The following is a 15,551-nucleotide window of genomic DNA, read 5'->3' on the forward strand; positions in this document are numbered from 1 at the left end:
GCACACTACATAGGAGTGATGCACATTTAACTCCAAGTTAATCCTGCTTGCTTATTTCTATTGAAATACAGATGAAGTATTTTCAACTATTGTTGTGAGTGAGAGAGTAAACAACAGCCTGTGATGGATCAAGATACTGGCGTTTATTGAAGAACCAGCAAGATCAGAGCTCTAACCTCTTTGATAATATCACACACTCAGTCCCTCTACACAGTGTTATGTTCACAAGGTCTCAAATTCCCTCCCTGGCAGGAAGGTCACTACTAGTCTGAGAAGATCAGGCAAAAGTCTTGTCAATTCCTGCTGTGCTGCTGCTTATAGCTGTCAGTCTCAGGTGTCACTCTCCAAAGTCCCTGGGCATCTGCTGGCATTTGTTTTTATGCATCTCTCTGATCTTCAGGATCTTCTCCTACTTCCAAGACCTTTCCTCCAGTTAGGAACTTCTTCACCTTCTTTCTAGCCCGCTGTTGTCTCTTCAAGACCACTGCTTCTTTTGAGGAATGCTTCTTTCTGGCCTCTTCTTACTTCCATAATTTCAAGTCCCGAGTTTTTCCAATCTAAATAGTTCATGTGCAAAAGCTCAACTTGTGATCAGCCTAACTGGTGATCCTGGCTCACACCTCTTCATTAATGGGAAAATTCAGAACATGCCACTTTAGTCTTGCTGTTACCAAAATTTGCAACAAGCCCCTGTGGGATGCAGCTAGCAAGTAGCAGGAATCTCTCTCAGAATTCAGAAGTTCAATTTGGACAATTTCTTTTCCCCTCACCCCCAGCCACAGAGTTGTCTGCTACCTGTGACTGTTCATGTTTTAAACTATTTTTGGTCTACAACATCTGTCAGTCAGGTTTTCATCATGACATTGGCTAATAATCTTTATCCTAAAGATCAATTAGTAATTTTTATCTCTCTTTTTTTTTTTAGTAAGTACCAGTACAAATGAAATTTAATACATTTACATGCTTAGAGGAAAATGAGTTATCCTGGGTAAGGTTTCTGATTTCCGATGTTTATTTCTACTAAAATTAAGTAATTATATCTTAAAATTTAATTTTTGTAGAGTGGTTAGCTGGCAGATTTTTCTGCTAGTTTTGATGTAATTACGGAAAATACATGTTTTTTTCTAATTTATTCACAAGCATTTGAGTTAAGTAGGTTGATTGATAGTAAAAGCATTAACTGGAAACAAACAAACAAACCAACCCCCTTATAAAAATATTTAATGAGTCAAAATGGAAAAATATTCCACTCGTGGGGATTTTTCTTCATGCTCTGATTTACATAGGCTATAAATTACATAGCTGTAGTTCAATAAATGCTTTTTAAACAGAGCTACCGTGTTTCATTTCCACTGGCGCAGCCATTTATGTGGCTGTGTGGTAAACCGGATTGGTGTGATCCAGATTAAAAAGTCAAAAAAGCTTTTGCCCTTTCTTTTTAAGCCAGCTTTGTTCCCACACCCACTTTGCTGCCACACAGACAGTTCTACCAGCGTGAAAGAAAGGATTACTGGAGACAGAAGAAAGTACATAGGTACTAGGGACAACTGCTATTGCTTAATTGCATTCAAGTGATATTCCACTAGAAGACTAAAGGTAGCTAATGATACGCTTAATGTAAGATTTAAAGTTCAAATAGGATAAACAATAAAGTTTACTTTTTGATCAAAGCATCTGGTTTAATAAGCCTCCGTAACCAGGCTGATAAAATCAATCTGGTTGACTAACCAGAACAACAACTCAATATTGGACTTAATTTAAAATGAAAGGTGAAGTAGTTAATCTTGAAAAGTTTAAAATAAAAATGTGGAAATGGTACTTTGTATATTGCCAATATACGTTCTATGCTGACAGTGAGGCTGTTCTATTAATCAAAAACCAAAAAAGATTATTGAATTTTATAGGTCCTAACTATTATCAATAAAATGATGGATTTATATTAGAAAGACTAACTTTTTAGGAAGAAAATAAACTTTTAAAAATGTATTGTGCTATTTTTAAAGTGCTTCTTTTTGCAGTCACTACATTAAATATTTTTGAAATAGCTGCAAGCAATGTACCAAGGAGTTGGGATGAAATTAATGTCTCCTACCGTAGACATTTGTAAAATTGAGGTCTGAATGTTGAGGCCCATATTTACTGTGTTCTGTTCCTGTCATAGGTAACAGGGAGAGGTTGTATATCCAGTCAGACTTCATCTTTTGTACTTTGCCCTCTGGAATTATCAAGAACCCTTAAATTTTGAGTTTTCTGCATGAAGAAAAGATGTTTCATTTAAACAACGGGAAAAAAAATAATTCTGACATAGTGGAATTTTTATTTTCTTTATAAATTTATAAATGAATGCTTTTGATTTGAAAACTTACAGAAAATGAAATGTTCATTCTAATCTTTTAAATACTGTTTTCTGACATTTTTTAACTGAGTGTACATCATGAATATTTAGTACACGTATAAATTAGTTTTCTTTCTGTTCATACTAATGAAAAAATGACAATAAAAGAAATGTAATTTGAAGTCTAAATTGAATTAAAACTTTCTTCAGAAAAAGGAGGGTTTTTTAGGTAGTAATTTGTAGTAAATTTATTTTTGAATGGTCTAGAAGAAACTTGCTGATTTCTGTAAAAGGGAAGAGGGAGCTTGTTTATCTCTTTAAGCCAGTTCTTTTATTTAAGCTCTTAGAGCTTGTTTCTTAATAATGAAAATGGAACAAAATAGCACTTTAGGGCCTTCCAGAACTGCAAAACTATTAATATAATTAATATACCATAGATCATATTTTACATGATTTATTTACAGTAAGATTTCCATTTATCTTCTGATATGGCAAATAGGTTTTGGTGAGGTGAGACGGGAAGATTTTGGCCAAAGTTACTCACCTGTTTAGATCCAAGATCTTACTGTTGTGAAAGCCATCTTGCTGAACATAACTGCGTGTATAGATAGAGGATAGTGGAAAGAGACTGAATAGTGTGATGAGGAGGAGCACTGCAGACAGAGGTGTGGACAGCAGCAGCCATCAACTTTTGAACTCGTTGACCTGCTGATCTTTTCTTTCATTTGAAATAGTATGTGAAGTCACTTTGCAGCATGAATAGGAAAAAATAACAGGTTTTGGACCAAGCCTAAACATCACCACACTGAAGAAATAGCAAACAAAAATTGTAATTAATGTCAGAGTTAAGCTCAAATGAATTAACACGTCTTTGTTTGTATGTTTGTGCAGTGTCTGCTCCTGTTCTTTCTTGCTAGAGGTATGTGAATATGCTGAAACATCTGCAAACAGATGATGTGAGGTGACAGACATTTAAGTTTTTTGGATGCTGAGGCATCTGTATTCTATCAATGAACAAAAAAATGGAAGACAGATTTTGCTTAGAATACAGTACAGGAGTTTTTTGTAGGTTAAATTAATTTTTAAGTGTAATTAGTTATTAATATTGTAATGAATTCCCTCTGAATTTTGGTATGTTCTTTTTTTCCACTACAGCAGAGTGTAGCAGTTAAAGAAATAATTCCTAGCATCCTACTTGAAAGTTTTTTATAGGAGTAATGTTAAATCTCCAGTGCTTAGAAAGTTAGACCAAACATCACCTTTATTCCCACATTATTGTCCATGAGCATGAAATTAAGAAGTCTGAAGTGACTGCGACTAAAACCAGCAGGCTGTAGGGTTGTTTTAGGGGTACAGTATCTTGATTGCATACCAAATCCTTCTGAGGCTCTTTGGTGCTCATGCCACAGAGAAGGGTATTTCCCTACAGAGTATGTTTTTCTTTCTGAATGTTTACTTTCTTTATGTCATGCCATAAGAAGTCATGTACAGAATTGTCTTCTAAATATTTCTTTTTGACCTGTACTTCAAATGCATTTTTTGATCACTAATGGAAGACTTGATTCCTCTGTAATATTTTTTCCTTTCATAATCAGTGAAAGATAATCCTGAAGCTGTACCAAGTACTTCCAGACAAAGTATGTGGTAATGAAGAATACTTTTGTTTTTCATATTTTTTGGAAAGGATACTCTAAGGTGTGTGTGTGTGTGTGTGTGTTTTTTTTTAATAAAAGTAGTTTTTAATTAGATGGTTTTGGGGAGCTCTTCTCCAAACAGTATAAATGTACCAAATCATTCACATGTTGTAGTGACACTGACTGGAAGATCATTGTACGTAAAAAAGCTAAATAATCCACATACCAGTTAACTCGAGTAGGTGCAGGCCTGTGCTGTGCTGCACATACCCGGTGGCTGCAGAATAAATTTAGCCAGCTAATTGCAACAAAGGAGCCTGCAGGCAGATTCCACTTGGTACCAGTGATTATGCCACCAGCGTGCCCTTGTCTTTAACTAAAACTGCAGCACCAGGTTCTTGCATGAACATCCATTTAATCTGATGGTAGAAATGATTAGCAGAATTGTTTTATTTTAACAAAATTCTGTAAGAGCTATCTCTCCTCTGGACTGCATCTGTACAGTGTGCTGCATCCTGCCTGGAGGTCAGTTCCAATGCTGCACAACTTTGGTTTCCCAGTGTCGGAAGGGTTGTAGGGTTATTTATAATAACTTCTTTTTCCTGAAAGCATTAGCAGTGATAACTGGCAGTGATACTTTACAGAGTCAATTGTTTTTCTTAGTGGGGTCATAATGAACCAGCAGCCCCTGGTGCAAAGTTTATGCACATCAAAATTTTACTTCTGGATATTCATGAACAACCTTTGAAAATTCTGTAAGAATTTCACTCTTTATGACATATAAAGTCACAGTTTGATAAAATTCTCCTGTGTGTTTATTTTATGTGTGTGTTTATGTGTTTAAAGTTCTCTTGTGTTGTAAATAATTTTATGAAAGCAATTACTTAAAAATTAGTTTTTCCTGGAATTTTTATTTATTTTTATTTGGGATTAAAATTTGATGTATTTACTTTGCATTAATATAGGATTCCATCTGATGCACTTCCTATTTAGTGATTTGCCCCATGGTTGTTTTATTTCTTCTATTTGGTTCTTAAATAGTTTATCCTTTAAATTTAGTCTGAAGCATAATATTTACAGCACTGTAGAACAATTTTATGAGCTTATAAGTAATCTGTTTGGTATAAGTGAGGCGTTCCACAACAAAATTTATACCTGTAGCTGATAATAGCCACTTATTTGCAAATTTGATTTAACTGTACTTCTTGGGGGACCAATGGAAGTTACATGAGGTGCTGTTGATAAATTATGACCTGACATTACCAGCAGCATCTCTAGCTTACTTTTTCCCTGTCACTAATCACAATTTTGCAATCAAACAGAAGTAGGCAGATAAAGGCAATTGAGGATGTATAAACTCAAGTGAAATAAGTGCTAGTAAATGAAAACGATTTTGAAGATTCATAGTGTCTTCCATACTACATGGAATGGTTACCACTGTTTCACTGTAAGATCAGGATTTTTTTTCTTGCCTTTTGAATGTTTTTTGGGTTTGTTGTCTGGCTTCTGGGCAACAGCTTGCTTGGTTACATCAGCCTGGCTTGATGTCTGAAGGTACTTAGGAGTGAATAAGGTTACTTTAAGAAATTTAATAATTTTCTATATACAACAGCCTACTTTCTTAGTCTGGTTTCGATAGCTGTTGTTCATAGGGTATATAACACCCAAAAATACTGTCTCAAGTTTAAACCCCTTAGTACAACTGTTTGAATTATTAAATGTATAGCATAGTGTATATTATATATATATTTATATATAGTTTGTGAGAGCATGACTGAACTTTCTTGAACTCTTGTATTCCAAATGCATAGAAAATTATCCATTTCTTTCTTGAATTTTCATTTTGTTTTCAGTATTCTTTCTGTAAAGTTAGAGACCTTTAAAATACACATGATTTGTGCCCCTGCTTTCATGTGCTTAGTCTTGTAGAATGAGGCTTTTAATAAGGACAGACTTGAAGTAAAGGTCTCTGAAATGTTTAGCCTTGTGAAGCATTTTATGTTTCTGTTTTAAATTATTTCTGTGCTAAGTATTGGTGTCTCCAAATTTCTTTGCTCATATAGATAGTGGACTATCCTGAACATCGTTATATTGCTATCATAACAGTTCGATTTTTTATCTTTTAATGGTAGCATTTTTGAATGAAAATAACTTTTGTTTGTGTTGTAACATTAAGATGTTTACGTGCTTAAAATATGTGGGAGATTTTTGATCATCTCAGATTCTGTAGGATATCATTGGTTTTTTTTCAGCCTGGGAAGCTTCAAACTTGTAAACAATACACTAGATTGTTAGTGAAATAAAAGCTATATAATTTATCCTATATGAAAAAAGTCTGTCTGAAAACCTTGCCAGTGGCTGAAGTCCAAAGTGTTCCCTAAATCCAGGAGCCTGGGCCTGAGACAGTAATGAAAACAAAGAAAATTAAGCAATAGGTATTTTTGTAATAGAAGTTGGGAGGAGCTGCACATAACACAACAGAGAAGACATGTCTTGGTACTTCACTGTTTGTGACCAGATTACTTTCCTTAAAAAAGGATTAGCTTCTATGTGTTCATGCTTCACAAAATGCCTATTATCTGGAGAGCAAAGTATTGGTAATTTGGTATAGGCAGTGATTTAAAACATGGTTATTGGTACATCAGTAGCTTTTTCTAGAGAGTATCTCATGCTGAGTTTTCAGATTACTATATCCTGTGGTTTATTATGATGCTTAAGAACATAAGTCTGTTGTTTAAATACTGTGTTAAATATTTAAGATACGGAATACTTCAAATAAATACTGACAAACTATATTTACTTTCTTAATAACCATTTTTATTTTAAATAAAAATGTTAGAAATATATAAAAATATTCTAACCTGTGAGGCATAGGCCTTTACAACACAATTGTAGAAGTAGTGATCTGTGCTGCAGGAATGAGCCGTTAGCTTTATTTTTATTGCATTTATGCTGAATAATTTAATATGGCCTTGAGGAAAATCAATGACCTTTTCCTTCTTATGTGCTTAAATGTTGCAGCTTTAAAGAATTCATGCATATTTTCATGAGTTTCAGTAGCCCTCTGAATGTTATGAAATAATTTACTTGTTTAGGTTCTTAATCTGTGAGGTTAAGTTTTTCCTTCCATTGTGATGAATACTTTTACGTGCTGTATCAGAGTGTATGAATAACAGTTACAATATTCTAGGTGATTTTTTCATGTTTTCAACAATGGCTCTTGAAGAGTATTATGTCTGGGAAATTTTACATGTGAACAGATATTTCCTTTTTCTGTTCTTTCCTCTACTCAGTCATTTCATAAAGCCATCATATCGGTCTAGAATAAAGTTAGACATCTCAGGGGGGAAGAATCTAATACATCTTGCTCTGTTTTTAAATTAGGTGGAGTACCACCAATGAGATGGATAGTAAATTTTGACCGAGATCTTCTAGACGGTCTGGTATTGGCAGCACAGCTGGCAGCTTATTGTCCATATTTGGTAAGGACTTTTCTTAATATTGTGAAAGTTTTATACACTTTATTAATGTAAGTGGATTTTTTCAGGCCTTAATTTCCTTTGGAGCTGTTGACTTACATGACTTTTAAAAAGAAGAAAACCCCAACAAACCAACATTTAGCAAGTCTAGAGTGATTACTTCAGTACTGATTTTTCTTTGGGTATATTCTTAAAAGGGAATTTAGTTCAAAATTTAGATCTTATGGATTGCTGAAAGAGTGAAAATACAAACACAGTAATTTTGCTTAGTGGGAGATCAAGAGTTTGATTTCTGTCTCTTCTGCAGATTGCTACTCACTTTGTAAGGATGTATACTAATCCAAGAACTCCTGAACAATTTCTGCACAACTGTTTGATACTTGTGAATGCTATGCATGTTGTCAGTCTGGCTATAGACATAAAGGTAAATGATTTTATACTATCAGTTCTTATATACTTTAAAATATTTTTATTTTTTGTTACTTTTATCGTAGCAAGATTGTACATCAAGTTGAGATTTTAGTGAAGCAATTTTTTTCATGATGTGCTGTACTGTATGATGGGGACCAAAATGCTGCTTCATATAAATACACTTAATTAAGAGTAATTTCCATAATTCTTTGCTTTGTAGTATCGCATGTATGCAACTAGCTGAACAGATTAATTTGGCTCAAGTTCTCGTATCATACATCACACAATGAAAACCTGAGTGGAAATTACTATTAACATTCTAAGGCAATTTAGAAAAAATATATTTTAAAGCAAACATCATGCACTTAAATATAAAAGGAGTGGTAAAAAAATTATATGAATGTCTGGTGACACTTATGTACATTGATCTAATCACGAAGGGCCATGAGGGTTCTGCCCCAGTGGTGGTGCACACGGAAGACAGTAGCTTTGGACTGCTCATGAGAATAACACCGTAAGCCATCAGCTTCTGATGTTCTTATTAGAAGGAATGTGATGATGTTAGTTTCTTCTTCAATCTAGAATGCACTTGGGATCATTTTTATATGTTTAGTAACATGCTTTACATCTCTGTCTTCTTTTAATTGGCTTACAGCTCCAAATTTTCTGTATACTGTACCCTTTTCATATATTAGGTATTATTTCTTTGTTCTTTTTGTTGGCCCTAAAACCAGTTTCTCCTGCTCCCAGCCTGCACTTCTTTCACTGGCAATTTGTGTTATTTATAGCTGTGGGTCCTGGTAGTACCGTATAATCAGAGAATCATAGAATGGTTTGGGTTGGAGGAGACTTTAAAAATCATCTGGTTCCAACCCACCTGCCAGGGGCAGGGACACCTTCCACCAGACCAGGTTGCTGACAGCCCCATCCAGCCTGGCCTTGAGCACTGCCAGGGATGGGGCATCCACCGCTTCTCTGGGCAGCCTGTGCCAGTGTCTCACCACCCTCACAGTGAAGAATATTTTCCTAATAGCTAATCTAAATCTACCCCTTTTCAGCATAAAGCCATTACCCCTTGTCCTATTACTACATGCTGTTGTAAAAAGTTCTACTCCGGCTTTCTTGTAAGCCCCTCTAGGTACTAGTTATATACAAAGACAGAAGTAAAACAAAATCAGTCACAGAAGCCTGGTCAATGAAAAAAGTTGCTGTCACAGCTAAAACAAGAAAAGCAAAGCTCTACAAGCTGGTTAACAAGCCTTCAGACAGAGGTTTGTCAAACCCCAGTACTGAGGCACAGTAAATTCAGTACAAAACTTATGCCTTGTTAATTGCAATGGCAAGGCTGCGTTACGAGGTTACATACTCACAGGGTTCATGCTCTTATATTCCATGTGCTGGTTGCCTGTGTTAGTTACCAAGCAATTACCTACTTAAAAGAGCAGATTCCATCTTATTTTCCTTTTCTGCTTTGCTTGCTGAGTCATTAAAAATCCTGTCCTTACTAAAACTAGTGAAAACTGTTTAAGGTCCCATCATTCTCTTAAGAATTTGAAGAGTGATGCAGCTTCCATCATAAGCAAAGTGGAAGTCAGGGACTGTGATGGGCTGGGCCAGGTGTGGAGCATACTGGGCTGTCTAGATCAGGGGAGGATACATTAGAATAGACATGGTATTTGTTGGCGGTTGAGGAAACTTTCCAAAGGAATTAATAGTATGCGGAATCAGAGGCAAAGGTGTGGTATGAACAAAGTATTACAAAAGGCTCAGTTACAACTTTTTTTCCTCCTTTCCATTCAATTGTACTATGATTACACGCAAAAATTAACCCTGCAGTTTCCAGTTGTATCAGCTACTGTCTTGTTTCCACATCCTGATAAGCTGTAATAGGTGTTATAAATGGCTTTGCTATGACAGGCTAAACCAAGAAAATCTACTGTTTCATATATGTGTGAATGACAGAAAGTGTAACAAGACAATTTAGGTATAATCCTTACAATGAAGGTGTATTTTGCCTCGGGTTTTAATAAGAAAAACAGGTTCAGCACATGAAGGCAGAGGCTGGATGCTTGATATGCAAAAGGAGTTAATCACATGAGAACATGAGTTGGAAGTAGAACTCCAGGACATTCCCCGTAATGCACTTAGTGTGTCTTTGTGTTTTAAGACTACAGTGTCTACAATACTACAATATTATTAGTTCAACATATTTTTGAGGTTTTGGTGTTTTTATAGATGGGAAAATCCATCTCTGTACAGACTAGGAATTTAAACAAAGCTATATAATTAGTCAACACCAGAAAAAGGAACAGATTTTGGATCTTCAAGGTCTGTATTTTAATTCTAGCTAAGGTATGTTCTACAAACAAAATATTGTGGAAAGTAAAAAAAAAAAAAAAAAAAAAGTGAAGGTAAAGGGTACTTTTCACATAGATTTATTGGAATTCATATATGCTTTTCTAAGGCTGCTGTAGAAATTTAAGCTTCTTCTTCTGAAGCAATGAAAGCAGCAAAATCCATTAATTCTGTTTCTGAACTGTCTCAACTTGGGATTTCTCTGATAGTTTTTTCACTTAAATTTAGCAGGCTAAAATGTTCCAGCCGTATTGGCAAAGTTCTTAACTATCAGGCAATCACTGCTTCTGAACTTTCAAGACAGCTTTGCATTAATTAATGCAAGGATGGTGGTGATGGCACAAGGCAAGACATGTATTAGGTCTGCAATAAATGGTACTTTCAATCACTTAAAAAATCTAAGATTCTCTAGTAATAAAGAACTTTTAACTGTCTGGAAGACTTCGGCTGCAAGTTTTAATGGTATGTCTAATGGAGTTCAAGGCTTCTAAATTCTTTTAAGGATAAAGGTATAGGATTAAGATGGAGTTCTTTGGGCAATAAATTGTTTTCATTTTCTAATTATGACTGACAGTTCAATCCTGGAATATTAATGGTGTCTTTCTATGTATTTTTTATTTGTGTTTGATATTTTTAAGTTTTAAAATGGTTTGAATTGAAGAAGATCCAATTGAAACCCCAAAATAAAAATTTGCAAGATAGGATGGTGGATAACAGCAACATGGAAGGAATGTATGTGGCAAGGGTAATTAGGAGAGAAGATGGAGTGATTTGGGATAGCCAATTTGCTACTGACTGGTTTAAAATTGGGGTCAACATTACTGACATTTATATTTGGGACCAACTAAAAGGGAGGATATTTTTAAAAGAGCTGTAGAAGATGATGTAAGTAAAGTCAGAGAGTGTTAAGAAGCTGAAAAGGAATGTGGCTGTTCTGTTGAAGTGAACTGAGGAATTCAGCATTGTTGTAGAGTAGAAAACTCAATAGCAATAACATGGCTGTATGAGCAAGAAAGATAGGTGGATGGTAACTGCAAGACATGAGTCTGAAATGAAAAAGAGAAAGAAGTTTCTGTCAGCAACCAATGGAGAAGAGGGAAGAAATGCAGCAACATAAAATGTTCTGAATTTCCAGTATATGTAAGATTTTTCCCGTGAGGTAGAGTCTTGGTTTCAGCTGGGATAGATTTAATTTTCTTCTTAGTAGCTGGTGCCTTTGTGCAATACTGTGTTTTGGATTTGGTGTGAGAACAATGTTGGTAACACACTGATGTTTTCAGTTGTTGCTGGGTGATGCTTATATAAAGTCAAGGACTTCTCAGTTTCTCAGCCCTTGCCTGTGACAGGGCTGGAGGGGCACGAGAAACTGGGAGGGGACACAGCCAGGACAGCTGACCTGAACTAGTCAAAGATGTATCCCATACCATAGAATGTCATGCTGAAGTATATAAGGGGGGGGGGGGAGGGGGGGCGGGGGTTGTCCAGGGCCTGCTGATCACTGCTCCAGGGGTGACTGGGCATCAGTCAGTGGGTGGTGAGCAATTGTATTATGCATCACTTGTTTTTTTTCTCCTTTCCCCTTGGATTTTATTCCTCTCCCCTTCTCCCTCCTTCTCAGTATAATTGTCAGTATTATTATTGTTATTGTTATTATTTTGGTCTTTTTCCCCTCTTATTTTATTTGATTTTAATTATTAAATTGTTCTTATCTCAACCCTTGAGTTTTACTCCCGTTTCCTGTACGTTAGTAAAGAGCTATTTGCTTCGTAAATATGGCAAATTCTTGACAAAAGTAACAAAGAAAAAGGATTTATTTCTTAATTCTGAGTTATTTGACTAAAATTTATATGATACTGCAAATATACAGATAGAGCTCTGTATCTGTCTATCCACCAATCAATAATGTTAATGCAAATACTTTGGTTTGCCTCAGATAGAAATCTAATATCGATGTGTGGCCTTAAATTCAGAAGATAGAAGAGTGGAAAAAAAAATTAAAAGCCATTTTTATTTGTTAGAGTAGCAATTGTCTTGTCATATATATCTTTCCTGGGCTGTTTTGGAAAAAAACACTTGAAGAGAGTTGTGAAGGACTTAATCTTCCTGAACATCTATGTATCCTTATAAAATGGGATGCAACAACTGTTTATCTGTAAGCCTGATAAATCAGAGCATTAGATAAAGAACATTTGGCTTGAATTCAACTTTATTGATAGTATTGTGCAAAGCATTTGATATTGTCCCACACAAACATCCTTATCTCTGAAATGGAGAGACACGGATTTGATGAGTGGACAACTCAGTGGATAAGGAGTTGGCCAGATGGTCATACTCAAAGAGCTGCAGCCGATGGCTCCATGCCCAGGTGGATGCCAGTGTCCCTCAGTGGTGTCCCTCAGCAGTCTGTATTGGGACCAGTATTATTTAATGTCTTTATCAGGGACTTGGGCAGTGGGACTGAGTGCACTGAAAGGGAGGTTATTTAGCATGTTTGCAGATGATATCAAGCTGAGTGGTGTGCTTGATGCTCTGGAGGGAAGAGATGCCATCCAGAGGGACCTTGACAGGCTAAAGTCGGCCTGTGTGAACCTCATGAAGTTCAATAAAAGCCAAGTGCAAAGTCCTGCACCTGGGTTGGGGCATCCCAAACATGAATGCAGGTTGGGCAGTGAATGAATTGAGAGAAAGCCTGTGGAGAGGGAAAAGGGGGGACTGGATGAAAAACTGAATATGAGCTGGTAACGTGCACTTGCAGCCCAGAAAGCCAACTGTATCCTGGGCTGCATCAAAAGAAGTGTGGCCAGCAGGTTGAGGGAGGGGATTCTTCCCTTCCTCTTGGCTATCGTGGGACCCCACCTGGAGTACTGGGTCCCGTTCTGGCATCTCCAGCATAAGAAAGACATGGACCTGCTTGAGCAGGTTCAGAGGAGGGCCATGAAGATGACCAGAGGGTTGGAGTACCTCCCTTGTAATGACAGGCTGGGAGTGTCGGGACTGTTTAGCTTACAGAAGAGAAGGCTCTGGAGAAACCTTGTATTGGCTTTCCAGTACTTAAAGGGGACCTACAGGAAAGGTGGGGAGGTACGCTCTACCAGTGAATATAGTGACAGAGCTAGTGGTAACATTTTTAAACTGAAATAGTGTAGCTTTGGATTAGATATTAGGAAGAAATTCTTTACAGTGAGAGTGATGAGGCACTGGCACAGGCTGCCCAGAGAAGCTATGGATGCCCCATCCTGGCAGTGCTCAAGGCCAGGCTGGATGGGGCTGTCAGCAACCTGGTCTGGTGGAAGGTGTCCCTGCCCATGGCAGGTGGGCTGAAACTAGATGATCTTTAAGGTGCCTTCCAACCCAAACCATTCTATGATTCTGTGTTTCACTGGCCTGATGAGATATATGGAAACATATGCAATTGTGACAATTGCAATTTGTTCAGGTAGGTCTAGTTCACCTAGATTATATTTGGGAACCCAATAAACATGTTATCGAAACAAAAGAAAAGGAAACGTATCTTTCAAAATAGGTGGTGCTTTTTATTTCCATCAGAGCAACTGAAAATTACTCAGACATGGTAATGGTTTTAGCTGGGAAATTTGTAAAGAGACACTGGGTATGTCTGGGATAGATAAAGATTTTTAAAAAGGATATTTATATGTGTATACATACAAAACACAGAGTTTTAAGCTTTATTTAGGCACCGAAATGACTACTTCATCTTTCCTCCAGACTTGCTGACTGTTCTATTTTCACACTGACTTCCAGCTTATTGAAAACTTGGGGGCTGCACTTGTATAAGCAAAGCCTATATAAACTTAGGAACCTCATTTTGTTCACAAACAACATTGTTTCCTGTATGTTTACCTTTTAAGTTCAATGTTAAAGCCTTACAAATCTGGAAGTAACTAATAAGGATTAAGTGTATGGCTCTCTGGAATTTAATATAGTATTTTTATTGCCTTCTGTTTGTTTAATACTTTTGCCATAATTCTCAGTCATTTACATTTGTTGGTTTAAATTGGTTACCTAGATAACATTTCATGGCTGCTGATTCCAAGCATTTTCTATTTTTCAGTTGTGTCCTGCTAGAGGCTGTTATTTGGCATAGGATGTCTATTTTCATCATTGCTTTATAGGCTTTGTAGTGGGGAAAGCTTTTTTGCATGATTTTTGCATCTGTTAAATAGTTTGCTTCTTTACATTATTCAACTAAGAGTTACATGTTCAGAAAAATGGAGAGTGTTATTGCCACAAGAAGTGGTTCAATGATCTACTCTTTCCTATATCTTTTAATAACATTTCTCTCTCCTCTTTCCTGTCAGAGCTTTGGCTTATAATGACTGTGATTATTTTGTATTTAAAGCACCCTGTTCCGTTCTTTCTTTTCCTTTTCCAGATAAAAAGTTTAATATTTGTTTGTAATATATTCTGTTCTAAGTATCAATCCACTACTCTGCTATGCTCATAAAACAGAACTGCCAGCATTTTCTACATATGACTTAGAGGTAGTTACAGTCATTTGATTTGCTCATTAAGTTATAAACCTATTTTCATAAAATCGGAGTCATTATTTGTAAGCAGTTACAAACTGTTTTCAGAGCAGTAGTACCAGAAATACTAAAGACTAAATACTAAAACAGGCTTTAGTAATAAACAGGTGATTGAAAATGTGGAGAGTTGGTTATGGGATTAACAACACAGAGCTGATGGTGTTATAAGAGTTAAATAACGTTATTTTCACAGTAAAACCAATCTACTAGCCCTTCAATTTCTTGTCCGGTTTTGATATAGTCCTAACTTGGAATATTTAGAATTTGAAGTATAATAATTTTGTCCAGTTTGTCAGCTTGAGCATTTTCTTTAACTAGGCAACGTTACAGCACAAGTGAAAAGATAACAGGCAAGCACCCAACCCTTCATCAGCTGTGAGAGGCTTTTTCATATTTTGAGAAACTTTGTTATGGATACAATTTAAGGCATAGATCTGTTAAACTTTATTAACTGCTATTGTTTGCTAACACAGAATTTTTTAAAGTAAATAATTTATATAGACTGTGAATTTCCTGCTGAATATTTTTATGAAGTACACTGATTTTTATTGTTTTTTAATTAGTTCCTACAGTAGTGGATTAATGTCAGAAATACAGTTTTATGAATTCAGCACAGGATAGAATAGAATAATGTTTTCTGAGGGAATAAGTTCTGATCTAAGTGGAAATGAGTAGAAGTAGGTGGTAAAAGAAAGTTAGGCTTCAACAGATAATCTACTCTGCATCTTTGCTATCTTCAATGTAAATGCAGGAAAGATGAACAGTAAAGGTGTGAAACCACAGCTATATT

General features: G+C 36.0%; 1 protein-coding gene across 1 annotated transcript in view; it reads left to right on the top strand.

Annotated features, from left to right (window-relative positions):
• Positions 1-15,551, top strand: part of CFAP47 (cilia and flagella associated protein 47) — a 342,925-nt gene that overhangs the window by 92,922 nt on the left and 234,452 nt on the right. Inside the window, exons 34-35 of the mRNA XM_037377932.1 lie at positions 7,354-7,451; positions 7,756-7,872. Coding sequence (XP_037233829.1) covers positions 7,354-7,451; positions 7,756-7,872 — 215 coding nt within the window. The remainder of the gene's footprint in view (positions 1-7,353; positions 7,452-7,755; positions 7,873-15,551) is intronic.

This window comes from Falco rusticolus, chromosome 2 (assembly GCF_015220075.1).
Source record: "Falco rusticolus isolate bFalRus1 chromosome 2, bFalRus1.pri, whole genome shotgun sequence".
Classification (NCBI taxonomy): Eukaryota; Metazoa; Chordata; class Aves; order Falconiformes; family Falconidae; genus Falco; species Falco rusticolus.